The following is a 15637-nucleotide window of genomic DNA, read 5'->3' on the forward strand; positions in this document are numbered from 1 at the left end:
CACCCTGAATCGATAAAATAAAAATTATCTAAATTAAATGTTGGCGATATTCAAGGGAGTCCGAAAAAATATCGATATAACCGGGACTATCGATATATCCGACCCTGTTTACATGTAATTTTCTCCGTGCGTGCATAGAAATAGTATCGATATAACCGGGACTATCGATATATCCGATATCGATATAACGAGACTTTACTGTATATATATAATATATATAATGTTGAACATTAGGCTTTGGCATAAATAAAAAAATGACATGTCCTGGCACTCATTATGTTTACCTCCCGGTAGGAGTAAATGGATTAATCAAGCGCTTCCACACTGTTGCTTAAATGGCACTGCAACCAGTTGGATTGATTTAATGGTGGGCCCCAGTGACCTTTTTTTTTTTCCAATTCAGATGCCACCGTTGCATTGAAACTGATCCTGACTGGATCATCAGCCCAATCTCCGAATATTAATCATGCTTGATGACGCTTAACATGGGACAAGAACAAAATTACAGGCGATGGCGTAAAATCATGTTTCTTTTTGCATTTTCTCTTTCTCCTTTAAGATTCTCTCCAGAGAATACAGAACTTCTGACAACTCTTGGTCTGCTTTTTCTCTCAGTAGGTCAAATAATATAAATGGTACCATGTGGGGGAAAACGTATGCTAGTACACTCACATTGTTGGGTTTGTTCTTTTACAGCTTGGTAAATATCAAAAAGCTTTTGAGCACCTCGGAAATGCCCTCACATTCGACCCCAACAATTATAAGGTACGTGTATATGTGCAGCATTGGTTTGTTGTCTTGAGTTTTCTTTGGTTTGATTAGCCTTAATCATAGGATCACATCCCAAATGAAAAGGTCATTGGTTGTCAGATGGTGCGCTCTATCCTTCCCCCAGTTTCAAAGGGCGGCTGGTCTTTCTCTAATAGCTCACTAATGATTGCTTTTATTTGCAGGCCATCTTGGCTGCAGGCAGTATGATGCAGACCCACGGGGACTTTGATGTAGCCATGAACAAGTACCGGGTCGCAGCATGTGCTGTGCCCGAAAGCCCCCCTCTCTGGAACAACATCGGCATGTGCTTCTTTGGCAAAAAGAAATACGTTGCTGTAAGTAGTGCAATTCTCAGATTACCCAATGCAGCTACTACTCCACAACAAAGGGATTCTACCAAAAACAGTACCTTATTTGCATAATGTTTTGGTGCTTAAAAGTGGGATGGCAAGGTTGTTAAATGATTGTGTAAGAGTTTTTCACCGACAGAAAAAGCAACTGTGAATAACCGACTTGCTGTTCTTACTTTTACTTTAATATCACACATAGACTATACAAGGAAATGCAAAACGGAGTTTCTAAATGTCAATTTCATTTTCAAGGCAGAAACAAAATCACAAACTACCTGTTCCGACTTGAAAAGGCCCATTCCACCCACACTTCCCCCCTGCTTTGTTAAATCACAAAGTAACTGTGACTCACGACAGCTTTGGGAAAGCCGAGTTCAATTTCAGAGGCACTACATTTTTGGAATCGAGAAATCACACAAGTAGACACTGTCAGACAAGTGAAGTAGGGCACATCTCAAACACACACATCATGCCAGGATCAAAAGAAATTCAAGAAAAAAAATTGGGAAAAGATGTTGAAAGGTTACAAATGCATATTCACGACATGGGGCTTCAGCAAACCAGAAGCCATGATCTATAAGTGGAGAAAACTGAGAAAAGTAGCACACAGCACCACGTGTGGTTGACCATCTGAAATTACTCCAACTGTGCGATGACGACTCATCCAGGAAGTCACAAAAGAACCTGAAACAACATCCAAATAACTCCAGCCTTCTTTCGCATCAGTTCAAGCCTGTGTTTAGGACTCTACTATAAAACATAAGAAAAAACACTTCCCAAAAGTATCAACGACTCATGCTTTGCTGCTGTGAAATGTAAATTTCTCCACTGCGAGACTAATAAAAGCAAATCCAATCCAAATCCAATCCAATCCAAAAAAACAAACGCTCATCTGACATTAGCCAAAAGACATCTGGATGGTCCTCAACACCTTTGGAAAAATATACTGTGGACTGATGAAAAAAATGAAGTTTTTGGAAATATAGCTCTCCTTGACATCTGGTGTAGAAATATCATTTGATTAAAAAATAACACAATAGTATAGATATGTGGCATCGTGACGGTTTACGGTGCTTCCCTACCCCGTGATGAGGACAACTTGCTTAGATTGATGGGGCAATTAAAGCTGCTGTCAATTAGAAAATCCGACCAAAGAACGTCCGACCATTTGTTTGCACCCTCAAACGCAAGCGTTCATAATCCGAAACACACCAGCAAGTCCACCCTGAATCGATAAAATAAAAATTATCTAAATTAAATGTTGGGAGTTTCCTTGGTAAAAGTCCAGATTTGAATCCAATCGTGATGCTGGTGTATGACCTTAAACGGGCGGTTCATGCCAGAAAACCCTCCAATATGGCAGAGTAGAAGCAAATCTGCAAAAAAGAGTGGGCTAAAATTCATCCACAGCGATGTCAAAGACTGTTCCCCGATTACTGTAAATGCTCTTTTTCAGTCATTGGAACCAATGGTGGCACCACCCATTGTACGCTTCAAGGGGCAATAACTTTTTCACATTAAGACAGGTAGGATTTGATTTACTTTCTTTATGCCTTCTTAAATGCAGTTGGGATTTAGAAACTGCATATTTCTTTGGGTTGTCTCTGTGTGATATTAACATCGGTTTGATGAACCGAAACCTTTGTGTGCAATAAATATGCAATGAAAATAAAATGTTTTTTCACGGGATTGTAACTTTTAATCTACATCACACATTGATGAGACATTTAATGCTCTGGATGTCTTATTCAATTTGTTCATGAAAGATGCTTCCTCGGTGTGAGTCTGCCAGCGGCACACAAAACAAAATCCAATCCCTGGTATTGTTCCATTCAACCATGAAAACATGTCACTCAACTCAGGCGTTTAAGTGAAGACTTAAACGCATATTCAAAGCTCACATCAACACACACGGCAGACTGACTGTTTCCTCAACATTTATTACATCATCTTGCTTTATGTATAGTGAGAATATGTGCTTTACACTTTCTGACTATAAATAGACTCCTAACTTTGAAACATATGCTCCCCAGACACCACACTTCTTACTTGGAAACAAAAATCATTCCGTGCTTTAAAACAGTGCTGTTCGTGTGAGTGGTTCAGCACATCAAATTCGGCAATTGTCAATAGCTCTGACGAGTCTGCATCTTTGGAAACCATCTTTGAAACTCTTCTACTACTGCCTTTTCAAGTACTAGCGGAGGGGTTGTGTCGTGAGCGGAATATCCAATCATCCGACCGCATGCACGGCTCACGTGGTGGTGTGAAGTTACATTCTCTCAATCATTGTTGATTTTTTTTTATTGGTAGTTATACACTAAATCAAGCATTAAACCATAAGCATTCTTGACTTTAATGGTTTGATTAGATGTCATCAAATTCAATGTTGTGACCTAAGTTCTCTTATTGTAGTAGACCAAAGATCAATCTGTTGATGCAGGAAGATGCAATACACACAGGAGTGTGAGGCGTCCATAAAGTAATTGAACAAAGTGACTCTCTGTTTGCATTTGATCGAGCCAGGCACAGTGCAGGGGTAGACATTCAAACCATTGTACATTAAATATTGTTGTTTTGTGCTTTAAAGGACGTCTCCAGACAAGTTGTGTCCATAATTTGTAAAATGGCTTCAAATGACTTCTACTGAGCGTATTTTACAAAGATTCCACCGAATATAGCTATATTTTACGTTTTAAGACTCGCGCTGAATATTCAGGAAGTCTTGTTTTTGAGTTGGTGACAAGTCCATACGTGACGTCACTAAGGGACCGCCCCTGACCGTGAAAAAGACTCATTCTAGCGGTCCTTCCATCACGTCAATGTATTTTGCTGTACTTGTTTGGTCTGGGGACCTCGTGTTGCACCCAAAAGCCGCCAGAAGGCCAGAAGAGGATGTCCAAGCGCAATATAAGGAATTTATCAGCCTGTAGAAACGGAGGTGGCCACAGGAGGTCGCCATTTTGTGCCTCTTTTTTGGGGTGAGGGATTTCCCCCCAATGTTGCCTCAAAATGGCACAAATAAATTATTTAATCGATTGCAAACATGTATGCTTTCCTCTTCAGAACTATTTGAATCATATTCATAACTGGATGTGTAACAAGAAAGCATATTCTGCGAATCTGAAGCCATTGTTTTGATTCTCCAGCAATGCAAGACGTCTTGGCGTGACGTCACGAACTGGGGGTGGGACTCTCTGAAAATGCCCAATTCGTAGCTTTTTTGCAGATTTTGGACACATTAAGTCATTTTTATTGGTGTTTTTCATTTGACTAAAAATATCATACTGCGTGTTTTGGGTATTTTAGATGCTATAAAACTGATGTCAGTTAAAAAACAAAAAAGTGACGTTGGTTCTCTTTTCAGCCAACCAGCCCACACCACTTGCAAAATAAAACAGTCACTTGAATATTCTGGCTTTGCAATGATAATGCTCATTTTTGATTGTCACTGTAAAACAGCTATGAATCGAAATAGAAATTTACTATTGAAGCTTGCTTATTGTATTGGTTAACGTCTGAGACGAGAGTATCAATAACACAGCCCTCTAATCATAATTGATGTAGACCTGCCAGTGTTTCCACCAACATTTAGCTACAATTCTGACGCTTTCAGCGATTAGCTTTGCTGAAAAGTGTGCCCCAAAAATTGCAACAGCAGCTGTAATATTAGTGTAATATAATTTTTTCATTGGCTTCATGGTGGATGGACGAGGGCCAAGAAGATGACCTGATAATTCTCGAGCCAAATCTCTAGCTTCATATTCCTGTACTATACATTTTGTCTCATCTCATTTTCCGTACCGCTTATTCCTCATTAGGGTCGCGGGGGTTGCTGGAGCCTATCTCAGCTGTCTTCGGGCACGAGGCGGGGGACACCCTGAATTGGTTGCCAGCCAATCGCAGGGCACACAAAGACGTACAACAGTCACTCTCACACTCACACCTAGGGACAATTTGGAGTGGTCAATCTGCCTGCCATGCATGTTTTTGGAGTGTGGGAGGAAACCGGAGGACCCGGAGAAAACCCACGCGGGTCCGGGGAGAACATGCAAACTCCACACAGGGAGGCCGGACCGGGACGCGAACCGGCGACCTCTGCACTGTGAAGCCGGTGTGCTAACCACTCGGCTACCGGGCCGCTATTTTGTGCGTAATAATAATAATAATAATAATGCTAATAATAATAATACATTACATTACATTTTAAGTGCTCTCAAGGACACTTTACATTCTGTATCCTCTTACACCACTCAGCCAGTAATGAATTGCCGGTTGGCATATAAAATGAATGTTTACGATTTTTAAAAGGGTAAAGATATCATTTAAATTCCACTTCTAGTTTATTTAAAATGTGTATTTCCCAACTAACAATGCAGATGAGCTCTTTATGTCATTTATATATACAGTACACAGTAAGTATAAATAATGTAGCCACAAAGGGGCACAAGCCAGTGTCTTATTGTGCCGGTCCCAAGCTCGGATAAATACAGAAGGTTGTGTCAGGAAGGGCATCCGACGTAAAAATTTTTGCCAAAACAAATATGCGAATCAAACCTATGAATCCCATACCGGTCGAGGCCCGGGTTAACAACGGCCGCCATTGGTACTGTTGACCTTCAGGGTGCCAGTGGAAAATGGACTACTGTTGGTCGAAGAAGGAAAGGAGCGAGGTGTGCCCGGAGGAAAAGAGAGAAATGGAACGTCAAGAGTATAGAACTAAGAGTAGGAACTTTGAATCTAGGAACAATGACAGGTAAAGGTAGAGAGCTGGTTGACATGATGCAGAGAAGGAAGGTAGACATACTGTGTGTCCAGGAGACCAGGTGGAAAGGGAGCAAGGCTAGAAGCTTAGGGTCAGGGTTTAAGTTGTTCTATCATGGTGAAGACAGAAAGAGAAATGGAGTTGGGGTTATCTTAAAAGAGGAGTTTGTTCGGAATGTCTTAGAAGTAAAAAGAGTATCAGATAGAATGATGAGTCTGAAGCTAGAAATTGAAGGTGTGATGTTCAATGTTGTTTGTGGGTATGCCCCACAAGTAGGATGTGAGCCGGCAGAGAAGGAGAAATTTTGGTTGGACTTTGATGAAGTCATACAGAACATCCCGAGAAGTGAGAGGGTTGTAATTGGTGGAGACTTCAATGGGCATGTTGGCGCAGGAAACAAACATGATGAGGAGGTGATGGGCAGGTTTGGACTCCAGATGAGGAATGCTGAAGGACAGATGGTGGTTGACTTTGCTAAGAGAATGGAAATGGCTATTGTGAATACTTTCTTTCAGAAGAGACAGGAACATAGGGTAACCTATAAGAGTGGAGGCAGAAGTACACGGGTAGACTACATTTTGTGTCAACGGCGCCATCTAAAGGAAATCAGTGACTGCAAAGTAGTGGTTGGTGAGAGTGTAGCCCAGGCATGGGCAAACTACGGCCCGCGGGCCACATACGGCCCGTTAGGCTTTTCAATCCGGCCCGCCGAACTTGCCCAAATTATAGTACAAACAGTGTCTAAAACTCATGACAAAAAGCTAGCGAACAACAGGGCAGATAACTGAAAAGTTGCCTGCCCCATTTTTCCCAACTTGAAGCAAAATGAGACCAATCCCATTAAGAAACATTGTCACAAAGTATAAAGGTTTTTTTTAAATCAAGAATGCACCAACTACAAATGCTACCTTGCTTAATTTACGGCAAATGCGCATGAATGCACCAACTACTGCTACCTTGCTTAATTTTGCGCATGGCTGTAAAGTAGTCGATTGTCATTGTGGTGCACAATGCAACGTTTGCATTGATTCCTACGAGCCACTAAGCCCCTTTCATAAGTCTCACGTACACTTTACAGTCACGGTTTAATGTAAATTTACGTTTTGTAGCGTCACATATGTTGTTAGCTTCTTTTGAATCTTTCTTCTAGTTTGAGGTTCTGTGCATCTATTTTGGAAAATGACATGCAATTGCACGACTTTGTAACGCTTGCGAAAGTCCGGAAGAAAGAAGCAGGCTTCTGATTGGCATCTATTTTGGAAAATGACATGCAATTGCACGACTTTGTAACGCTTGCGAAAGTCCGGAAGAAAGAAGCAGGCTTCTGATTGGCTGCCGAGCCGAGTAAATTTCAACTGCAGGTAGTCTATGTTTGTGTGCTCGGCGACGGTACACGTGTTTTGTTAGCGCATCTGATTGGCTGCCGAGCCGAGAGCGTCAGTGAGGAGTTTGTTGAGCGCGCGGTCAGGACAACCATCTATGATTTTTTGAATTTAACACAAGTAGGTATTATTGAGCTTGAATATTTCTATGTTGTGTAATAATATGTTTTGAATGTTGAAAGTGATTCCATTTTTCAATAAATGTTGATTTCTTTGCCCCTTCGATGGAAACTTAAAAACAGACGCAATCTTGATAAATCACAGTGCATATGTTATTTTAATCTATTTCCATTTCCTCCTCCAAGTATCTGCGAAATAGTTTGTAAATGCCATATCTTGCATATTCCTTGAGAAAAATTTATTAACTGATCAGGGATATTTTTCACATTTGAAAGACAGTTAATAAATTGGGTTGTAGTGTTTTTACTGTGCTATGAGGTTTGTACATACTACATTTAAAGGACAACCGGCACCATTTTTTGTTTTTGTTTCCCACTGACATCAGAAAAACGTTTTATAGCATCTAAAATACCCAAATCAGGCAGGCTGATATTTTTAGTTAAATGAAAAACACCAATAAAAATGACTTCAAAATGAATCCGGAAATGGCCAGTTTCAGAAGGTTGCTCGAGAATCAAAACAATGGCTTCAGATTCGGAGAAGATGTTTTCTTGTTCTTGTTCTTCTGAAGAGGAAAGCATAAATGTTTGCAATTGATTCTAGGAGTCCTCCCATATCAATTCGAGCCGTCAATGACAGCAATGTAGCACCCAGAAAAAGCAGAAGATTGCGCCCAAGCTCCGTTGGAAATGGGCTGATTTGTCAGCTGGGAATTTGTGTCAGCGAATATCAAATAGTTGTCTTGGTGCAACACACAACGATTCACCATGGCGTTATTTATGTGTTTTCCTTCTAATTTCGCCATCAACACGGATTAACACGAAGTTTTCAGACTAAACAAAGTACCCAAAATGCATTGTATGTCGCTTTCTCGGTCAGGGCGGTCCAAACGTGACGTCACATGGGGATCGTCATCAACTCGAAAACAAGACTTCATATATTCAGCGCAAGTCTTAAAACGTAAACTATAGCTATATGCTGTGGAATCTTTGTAAAATACGCTCAGTCGAAGTCATTTGAAGTGATTTTATAAATTATGGACATAACTTGTTCGGAGTATTTCCGGCCCAAACACTCCCTCCAAATGCTCCTGGCCCGGCCCCTCTGTCAAATTTTAGAACCCAATGCGGCCCGCGAGTCAAAAAGTTTGCCCACCCCTGGTGTAGCCAGACAGCATAGGTTGGGGGTGTGTAGGATGACGCTGGCAGTGAGGAAGATGAAGAAACCAAAGGCTGAAGTGAGGACAAAATGGTTGAAAAAGGAAGAGTGTTGCATGACATTTAGGAAGGAGGTAAGACAAGCACTGGGTGGGCAAGAGGTCCTTCCAGATGACTGGCAAACTACAGCGAACATAATCAGAGACACGGGTCGGAAAGTACTTGGTGTATCGAGTGGAAGAAAGGTAGATAAGGAGACTTGGCCAAACAAGAGGCCTATGATGACTTGTATGCTCGGCTGGACAGCAAGGAAGGTGAGACGAGAAAGAGAGACAAAGATGGTAAGGACCTGCAGCAGGTTCGGGTAATTAAAGATAGAGATGGCAATGTATTAACAGGTGCCAGTTGTGTGATTGCAAGATGGAAAGAGTACTTTGAAGAATTGATGAATGAGGAAAATGAGAAAGAACAAAGAGTAGAAGACGTGACTGGTGTGGACCAAGACGTAGCAAACATTAGCAAGGATGAAGTGAGGAGGGTGCTGAAGAGGATGAAGGGGGGAAAGGCACTCGGGCCTGATGATTTACCAATCGAGGTATGGAAGTGTCTTGGAGAGGTGGCGGTGGTGTTCCTGACTGGGTTATTCAACAAGATCTTAGATGGTGAACAGATGCCTGAAGAATGGAGACGTACTCGTGCCCATTTTTAAGAACAAAGGAGATGTGCAGAGTTGTACTAATTACAGAGGAATAAAGTTGATGAGCCATACAATGCAACTCTGGGAAAGAGTAGTTGAAGCTAGACTAAGAGCAGAAGTGAACATTTGTGAGCAGCAGTATGGCTTCATGCCAAAAAAGAGTACGACAGATGCAGTGTTTGCTTTAAGAATGCTGATAGAGAAGTACAGAGAAGGTCAGAAGGAATTGCATTGTGTCTTTGTAGATCTGGAGAAAGCGTATGATAGGGTGCCCAGAGAAGAGCTGTGGCATTGCATGAGGAAGTCTGGAGTGACGGAAAAGTATGTCAGAGCGGTACAAGACATGTATCATGACTGTAAGACAGTTGTGAGGTGTGCAGTCTGTATGACTGAGGAATTCAAGGTGGAGGTGGGACTCCACCAGGGGTCAGCTCTGAGCCCCTTCTTCTTTGCTATGGTGATGGACAGGCTGACAGACAATGTTAGACAAGAATCTCCTTGGACCATGATGTTTGCAGATGACATTGTGATCTGTAGCGAGAACAGGGAACAGGTGGCGGAGAAACGAGAGATGTGGAGATATGCCCTGGAAAGGAGAGGAATGAAGATTAGTCACAGCAAGACGGAATATATGTGTGTGAATGAGAGGGATCCAAGTGCAAGACTGACGCTACAGGGGGAAGAGATAAAGAAGATGTAGGATTTTAAGTATTTGGGGGCAGGCTGGAGCGGCTGGAGAAAAATGTCAGGTGTGATGTGTGATAGAAGGGTTTCAGCTAGGATGAAAGGAAAACTGTATAAAACAGTGGTGAGGCCAGCCATGATGTTTGGACTGGAGACAGTGCCGCTGAAGAAAAGACAGGAAGCAGAGCTGGAGGTAGCAGAGCTGAAGATGTTGAGGTTTTCTTTGGGAGTGACCAGGTTGGGTAGGATCAGGAATGAGTACATTAGAGGCACAACTCATATTAGAGGCTTTGGAGAGAAAGTCAGAGAGGCCAGACTGAGATGGTTTGGACATGTCCAGAGGAGAGAGAGTGACTATATCGGGAGAAGGATGCTGAGCCTTGAACTGCCAGGCAGCAGACCGAGAGGAAGACCGTAGAGAATGTTTATGGATGTGGTCAAAGCGGACATGAAGATAGCTGGTGTGAGATAAGATCATGCACAAAACCGGGATAGATGGAGGACATTGATTCGCTGTGGCGACCCCTGAGGGGAAAAGCCAAAAGGAAAAGAAGAAGACACAGTAAGTATAAATAGTAAAAAAAGGACAAATATTAAAAAAAAATAAAGACAAAGCCAAGGACGCCATAGCATGTTATGGCATGGCCTTTGGCAAGCACTTGAGTTTCTCCACAGGAGAGAAGTGGCCAGAGTTCATTATTTACAGATGTTCACATGTCCCATGTTTTTTTCTCATTCTGTGTGTCTGTCACATTTATAAACATAATTCTCACATGCCACCACTGTCAAGTTTCTCAATGTTGAAGATAGAAAAAAAACTAAAGACAGACCTTGATGTACACTGAGTATCACTGTTGTTGTTTTTTTGAGGGGGCTGGGCCCCAGCCCCTGGGGGCTCCCTATTATTTAATTGAGTAAAACGGTCAGCTCCTTACATTTCTCTCTTTTTGATTGTGGCTTTTTTTTCCTAGGCCATTAGTTGCCTGAAGCGTGCTCACTACCTGTCTCCTTTTGACTGGAAAGTGTTGTACAACCTGGGGCTGGTCCACCTGACCATGCAGCAGTACGCTTCTGCGTTCCACTTCCTCAGCGCTGCCATCAACCTCAGCCCGCGACTGGGCGAGCTCTACATGCTACTGGCAGGTACTAGCACAATCCAAAAAACCTTGGCAATGCTCATTGCACAAGTGCTTCTCGAGCCCAGGTGTCAAAATCAAGGCCCACGGGCCAAATCTGGCCTGCCACATCATTTTATTTGGCCAGCAAAAGCCAATCAAGGATGCCAAGTGCCATGATGCTTGCTAACGTCTGAACCAAAATTTAAAATTGTTGTATGTAAACCACAATAACAGTCATTATTCTTGACTTCAGATTTGAAAACTAGTTACTCATTAATTTGTTGAGCGTTGATGTATATATTATGTGGATGAGATGAAACATACTAATGGTTTCCCAAAATTCATAACGGCCCTCGAGAGGAAACCGTCACTACAATGCGCCTGTGGCAAAAAATGAGTTTGACACCCCTGTTCTAGAGCTTTTCTGATCGCACTGCAAGTAAAGTGTGTCCCTTTGACAACAGTGGCTTTGACCAACTTGGAAGATATGGAGAATGCCAGCCGAGCGTATGAGCAAGCTGTGAATCTGGACCAGTAAATTCTCCTATCTACTCTCTCACCTGTCGGATTAATCCTGCAAATAGAAGCGTCTAATTTCATTCATGTTGACGTTTCTTTGTAGATCAAACCCTCTGGTCAACCTGAACTTTGCAATATTCCTCTACAATCTCGCCGACAAGAAGGGAGCGTTGAATCAGTACCAGGAAATGGAGAGAAAAGTCAACATGCTGAGAGATGGCAGTACCAGCGTCGACTTTGATCCAGAGGTGCCCCAAGCTCTCTGTGGCTCTAGTAGATCGTAAAGACAGTACATCACCTGTAAGTGATTGCCTCCTTGTCACAGCTCATAGACATGGCTCTGAAGATGGGATCAGCTCTCCAGGTGCCAGAGAGCATAGTGTGGACCAAACCGTCCAAGGTTTCCAAGTCCAAACTGATCTTAGGAGGAGTCACTCCGAGCCCGGGTGCTCCTCTTGGTTCTAACCAAGCCCTGGGTCAGGCCATGTCTTCAGCTGCCAGCTACAGCAAAAACATCCAGTCACCAACCAGTATGTTACAGTCAATGTGCACTTTTAATTCATAGGATTTATAGGGCTAAAACCATGTTTCACTCACACAAGGCTTCACATAGATGAAAAGGTTTCTTCAACCGTCATCTGAACTTTGCTCCTTGTCCGAAGGGCTTTGTCAGCGAACTAAAGTTGTGCTGGTAACTCTGGCCTCTGATAAGTGCCTGCTCTGATGTTGAGGGATCAGTAGACTACTCCCTGAAGCCAATCTGATGACCTCTTTTGTAAAAAAAAAAAGAGATAATAAAATGCGCTCTTTTGTAAAAAAAAAAAAAAAAAAAAAAACGAGGTAATCAGATTGGCTTCGGGGAGTAGTCTACTGCTCCCCCAACATCAGAGAGCAGGGACCTATCAGAGCAGAGGTATGGAACAGCCACCTCAGTCCATTAGGCCAGAGTTACCAGCACAACTTTATTTCGTTGACGACGCTCTTTCAATGAGGAGCAACACACCCGACACCTTCAAAGAAGTACAGATGACGGCTGAAAAAAACTTTTCCTCAATGGGCCACTCCTGTATGACTGAGAGCCTACACAGAAGGCTTCACAAAAATTATTCTGACCTTATTTCATTGTTCAAAGGTCGGTGAACCTGTGGACACTGTTTAGCTTGTAACCATGCAAATAAGCTTTTTTCTTTACTGCTGAACTTGTCTTGTTCGTAGCCCGTAACCATGAAAACTGTTGATCAATATAACAACACGTTCACAGTGCATCATTCTAGTTTATGTTCACTAGTCACCAAAAGCTATAAAGTTGTAAGTTGTGTGAACTACTCTACTCAAGGATGTGTGTGTGATACCTCAGCTCATGAACTGAATTGGTTCCCAGAAAGTGTGCGTAAGGCGAAAAGTTCATCTGATGAACAGTTATTTCCCATAAGAAACCATTAGAATGAGAATAATCCGTTCCCAGGTCCCCATAAAACATAATTTTATACTAAATAAGCCTTAATATACCTTATTTTATGTATAATAAATGTGCTATTGTATTGTAATTAAAGAAATAAACAGTACTGCATAATAACGTCGTTTTATTTACCTTTGTGATGGTCGTTGATGTAGTTGCCTCTTGATGATATCCGAGTGAAGTTGCCGTGCTTTCTCGGCAATAATACCCTCACTCACACTGTCCCCTGCTAGCTGCTTTTCGTTAATCCAAATCAACAGAAGTTTTTCAATCTCTTCTATTGCCTGAGACCTTTGCTTAGACAACACAGAAACACCCTTTGCCACACGTAGCAATGGTCGCCTCAGCGTGCTGGTACTGGGACGCTAAGTCACACAAACGCACACCTCGTTCATGATTTTTGATGATCTCCTTCTGCTCGATCGTAATTTTCTTTTGGGTCTTCTTCGGCTTGGGGTCTTTTTCGGCCCCATAATAGCAAAAGTACTACACTCGATACCAAACCACGTCCGCACTCAAAGAAAGGGAGTGACAAAAACTAGTCCGCCAGCCACCGTGCCGCTGTTCGACCGTGTGGTTTGGTGTTCATCCGCCAAAAACTAGTCCGCCAGCCACCGTGGCGCCGTGTGGTTTGGTTCGTCCGGCAAAAACTACAGTAAAGTCTCGTTATATCGATATTCAAGGGAGTCCGAAAAAATATCGATATAACCGGGACTATCGATATATCCGACCCTGTTTGCATGTAATTTTCTCCGTGCGTGCATAGAAATAGTATCGATATAACCGGGACTATCGATATATCCGATATCGATATAACGAGACTTTACTGTAGTTTGTCAGCCGAGACTATTTGCTCGCGAATTTAATGTTCGTCAGGCGCAAAGTTCATGAGCTGAAGCATTCGTATGCAGAGGTATTACTGTACTTGTATCACATTGCCTTATCTGTTTGCTCCGAAGGGCCCTCCACATCACTTGACCCTTACCCAGATGTGGACAGTGTTCCCGGCCCAACTTCTGAACCTCCGGGCTCCCCAGAATTTTCCCAATCAGAAGACTGCCGACCCAAAACCTCCAACAGAAAATCAAAGACAGAAGAATGAATTGTATGGAAGAATCGCCACCGCTTTTTCACAATTCACCATATTGTTGACAACACCTAGCAGATTTAGCATTTCAATACTCTGAATCACAATGTGTAATGGCATAGTGTAAGTCTTGCACTTAACACTAAAACAGCCTGTTTTTTCCCCCATCACTCTTACTTGGTGGTCATAAAATGGTCCAAATAGAAGTGATGCTTGGATAATTTGTAGATTGAGTGGGAACACATGCTGCTAAGATAAATGTCATGCGCTGCAACAATCATTGCACTATACAAAGATGCTTCCAAGATTTTAATATTTGATAAACAAACAAGTGTTTTCATTGGTTGGAAATAGCCATTTTTATAGTTGTAACGTCAATGAATTACTGTAAGTAGAATAATGCGTTCCATGTTCAATTCTAGAGTGGTGGAGTGTGGTTTTTTTGCATTACATTCAGCAGCTGGAGATGATTTCACAACCAATAAAAGTTCAAAGCTCAATTGAAGCATGCACACATTTATTTTCAACACAGATTTGGATGATTTGTAGCTTGTTATCTAGAGTTGCGAGAAATCAGTCATTTTGACCTTATTTTACAAAGTGAGCATGTTGACAACCTAAATCCCCTGCAAGTCTGTCTAATTCAATCCTGTAACCGAGTACGTTCACATGCCCACTTGAATCACGTCATCAAAAGTTTCATCTGCCATTTCAGTGGCTCAACAGTCTTCTTTGCTTGTCACCTCTTCATCACGTTTGCCCGAGTTGATGTGTCATATCAGTCCAGAGTAGATGTCTGTGGCTGACTGGGCCCATTAAAATGGCGGCATCCTGACTGGCCGCAGAGCTCCTCAACCTTTTGGTGTGCTGCCGAGGAGACCAAGAGACTGGAGTTGTCATTAAGCCCGCTCTGCTGGATGCTTCAAGTGGCCGTGCTTGAAATGTTAACAAGGCTGCTTGATGCTCTGCGACTTACTGCTCTTACTGCTTTTTTAAGAACATTGCTTTGCCATTGGCCATCTTTTTGCATTTCTTTTCGCCTGTGGAAGTGCCTCCAATCCATATATTTGTATCCACCAAGAAAAGGTAATCAATTTTGGACATGTCCATTTACACAAATGTCTTATAACATGCTCCCGTTTTAAAACAGTAGTTTAAAATCCTGCCTGCCATGATAAAATTCTGTTGATGGTCACAGTTTTAAGATCTGATTGGGATTATTTAGTTAGTCTCCATTTTCTGCTTCTAATGAAGCAAGTTTGATGAGTTCCCATGATTTTCATTGTCTCACACGGCAATGTTGTAACCAGAACTGTGCACAAACAGTTGAGCCTTACGTGGAAACGATATCAATCCACTGACGGTGGATGCTCATCCGACTATCTAAGGATCCAAAGCAAAAGAAAGAGGGTGCCACTAGGGTGAGGTGAGGGTCCTAGAGCCTTGTGAAGACTCATAACCCATCCAAGGTAAGCATGTTTAAGATATTTCTGTTTTTGGGTCATACAAGACAGAGGTAATTTAGAGT

The 15637-nt window shown here is 42.2% G+C and overlaps 1 protein-coding gene across 1 annotated transcript; it reads left to right on the forward strand.

Moving 5' to 3' along the window:
• Positions 1-355: 355 nt before the first annotated feature.
• On the forward strand, positions 356-14609 carry LOC148900421 (BBSome complex member BBS4-like). The gene is made up of 8 exons (XM_088992108.1): positions 356-614; positions 697-765; positions 954-1106; positions 10898-11069; positions 11509-11578; positions 11667-11811; positions 11889-12093; positions 13982-14609. Exons 1-8 carry the CDS (start codon positions 474-476, stop codon positions 14122-14124), a joined length of 1098 nt encoding a protein of 365 aa, XP_088848234.1. The 5' UTR covers positions 356-473; the 3' UTR covers positions 14125-14609.
• The last annotated feature ends 1028 nt before the right edge of the window (positions 14610-15637 follow it).

This window comes from Hippocampus bargibanti, linkage group LG03 (assembly GCF_051943395.1).
Source record: "Hippocampus bargibanti isolate YZ-2025 linkage group LG03, ASM5194339v1, whole genome shotgun sequence".
Lineage (NCBI taxonomy): Eukaryota > Metazoa > Chordata > Actinopteri > Syngnathiformes > Syngnathidae > Hippocampus > Hippocampus bargibanti.

Coding starts and splice junctions, on each gene's coding strand:
- LOC148900421 (XM_088992108.1), top strand. CDS start 474: ATGACGCTTAACATGGGACAAGAACAAAATTACAGGCGATGGCGTAAA. Junction 1,107..10,897: donor GCAAAAAGAAATACGTTGCT/GTAAGTAGTGCA, acceptor TTTTTTTCCTAG/GCCATTAGTTGCCTGAAGCG. Junction 11,812..11,888: donor GCGTCGACTTTGATCCAGAG/GTGCCCCAAGCT, acceptor TCCTTGTCACAG/CTCATAGACATGGCTCTGAA.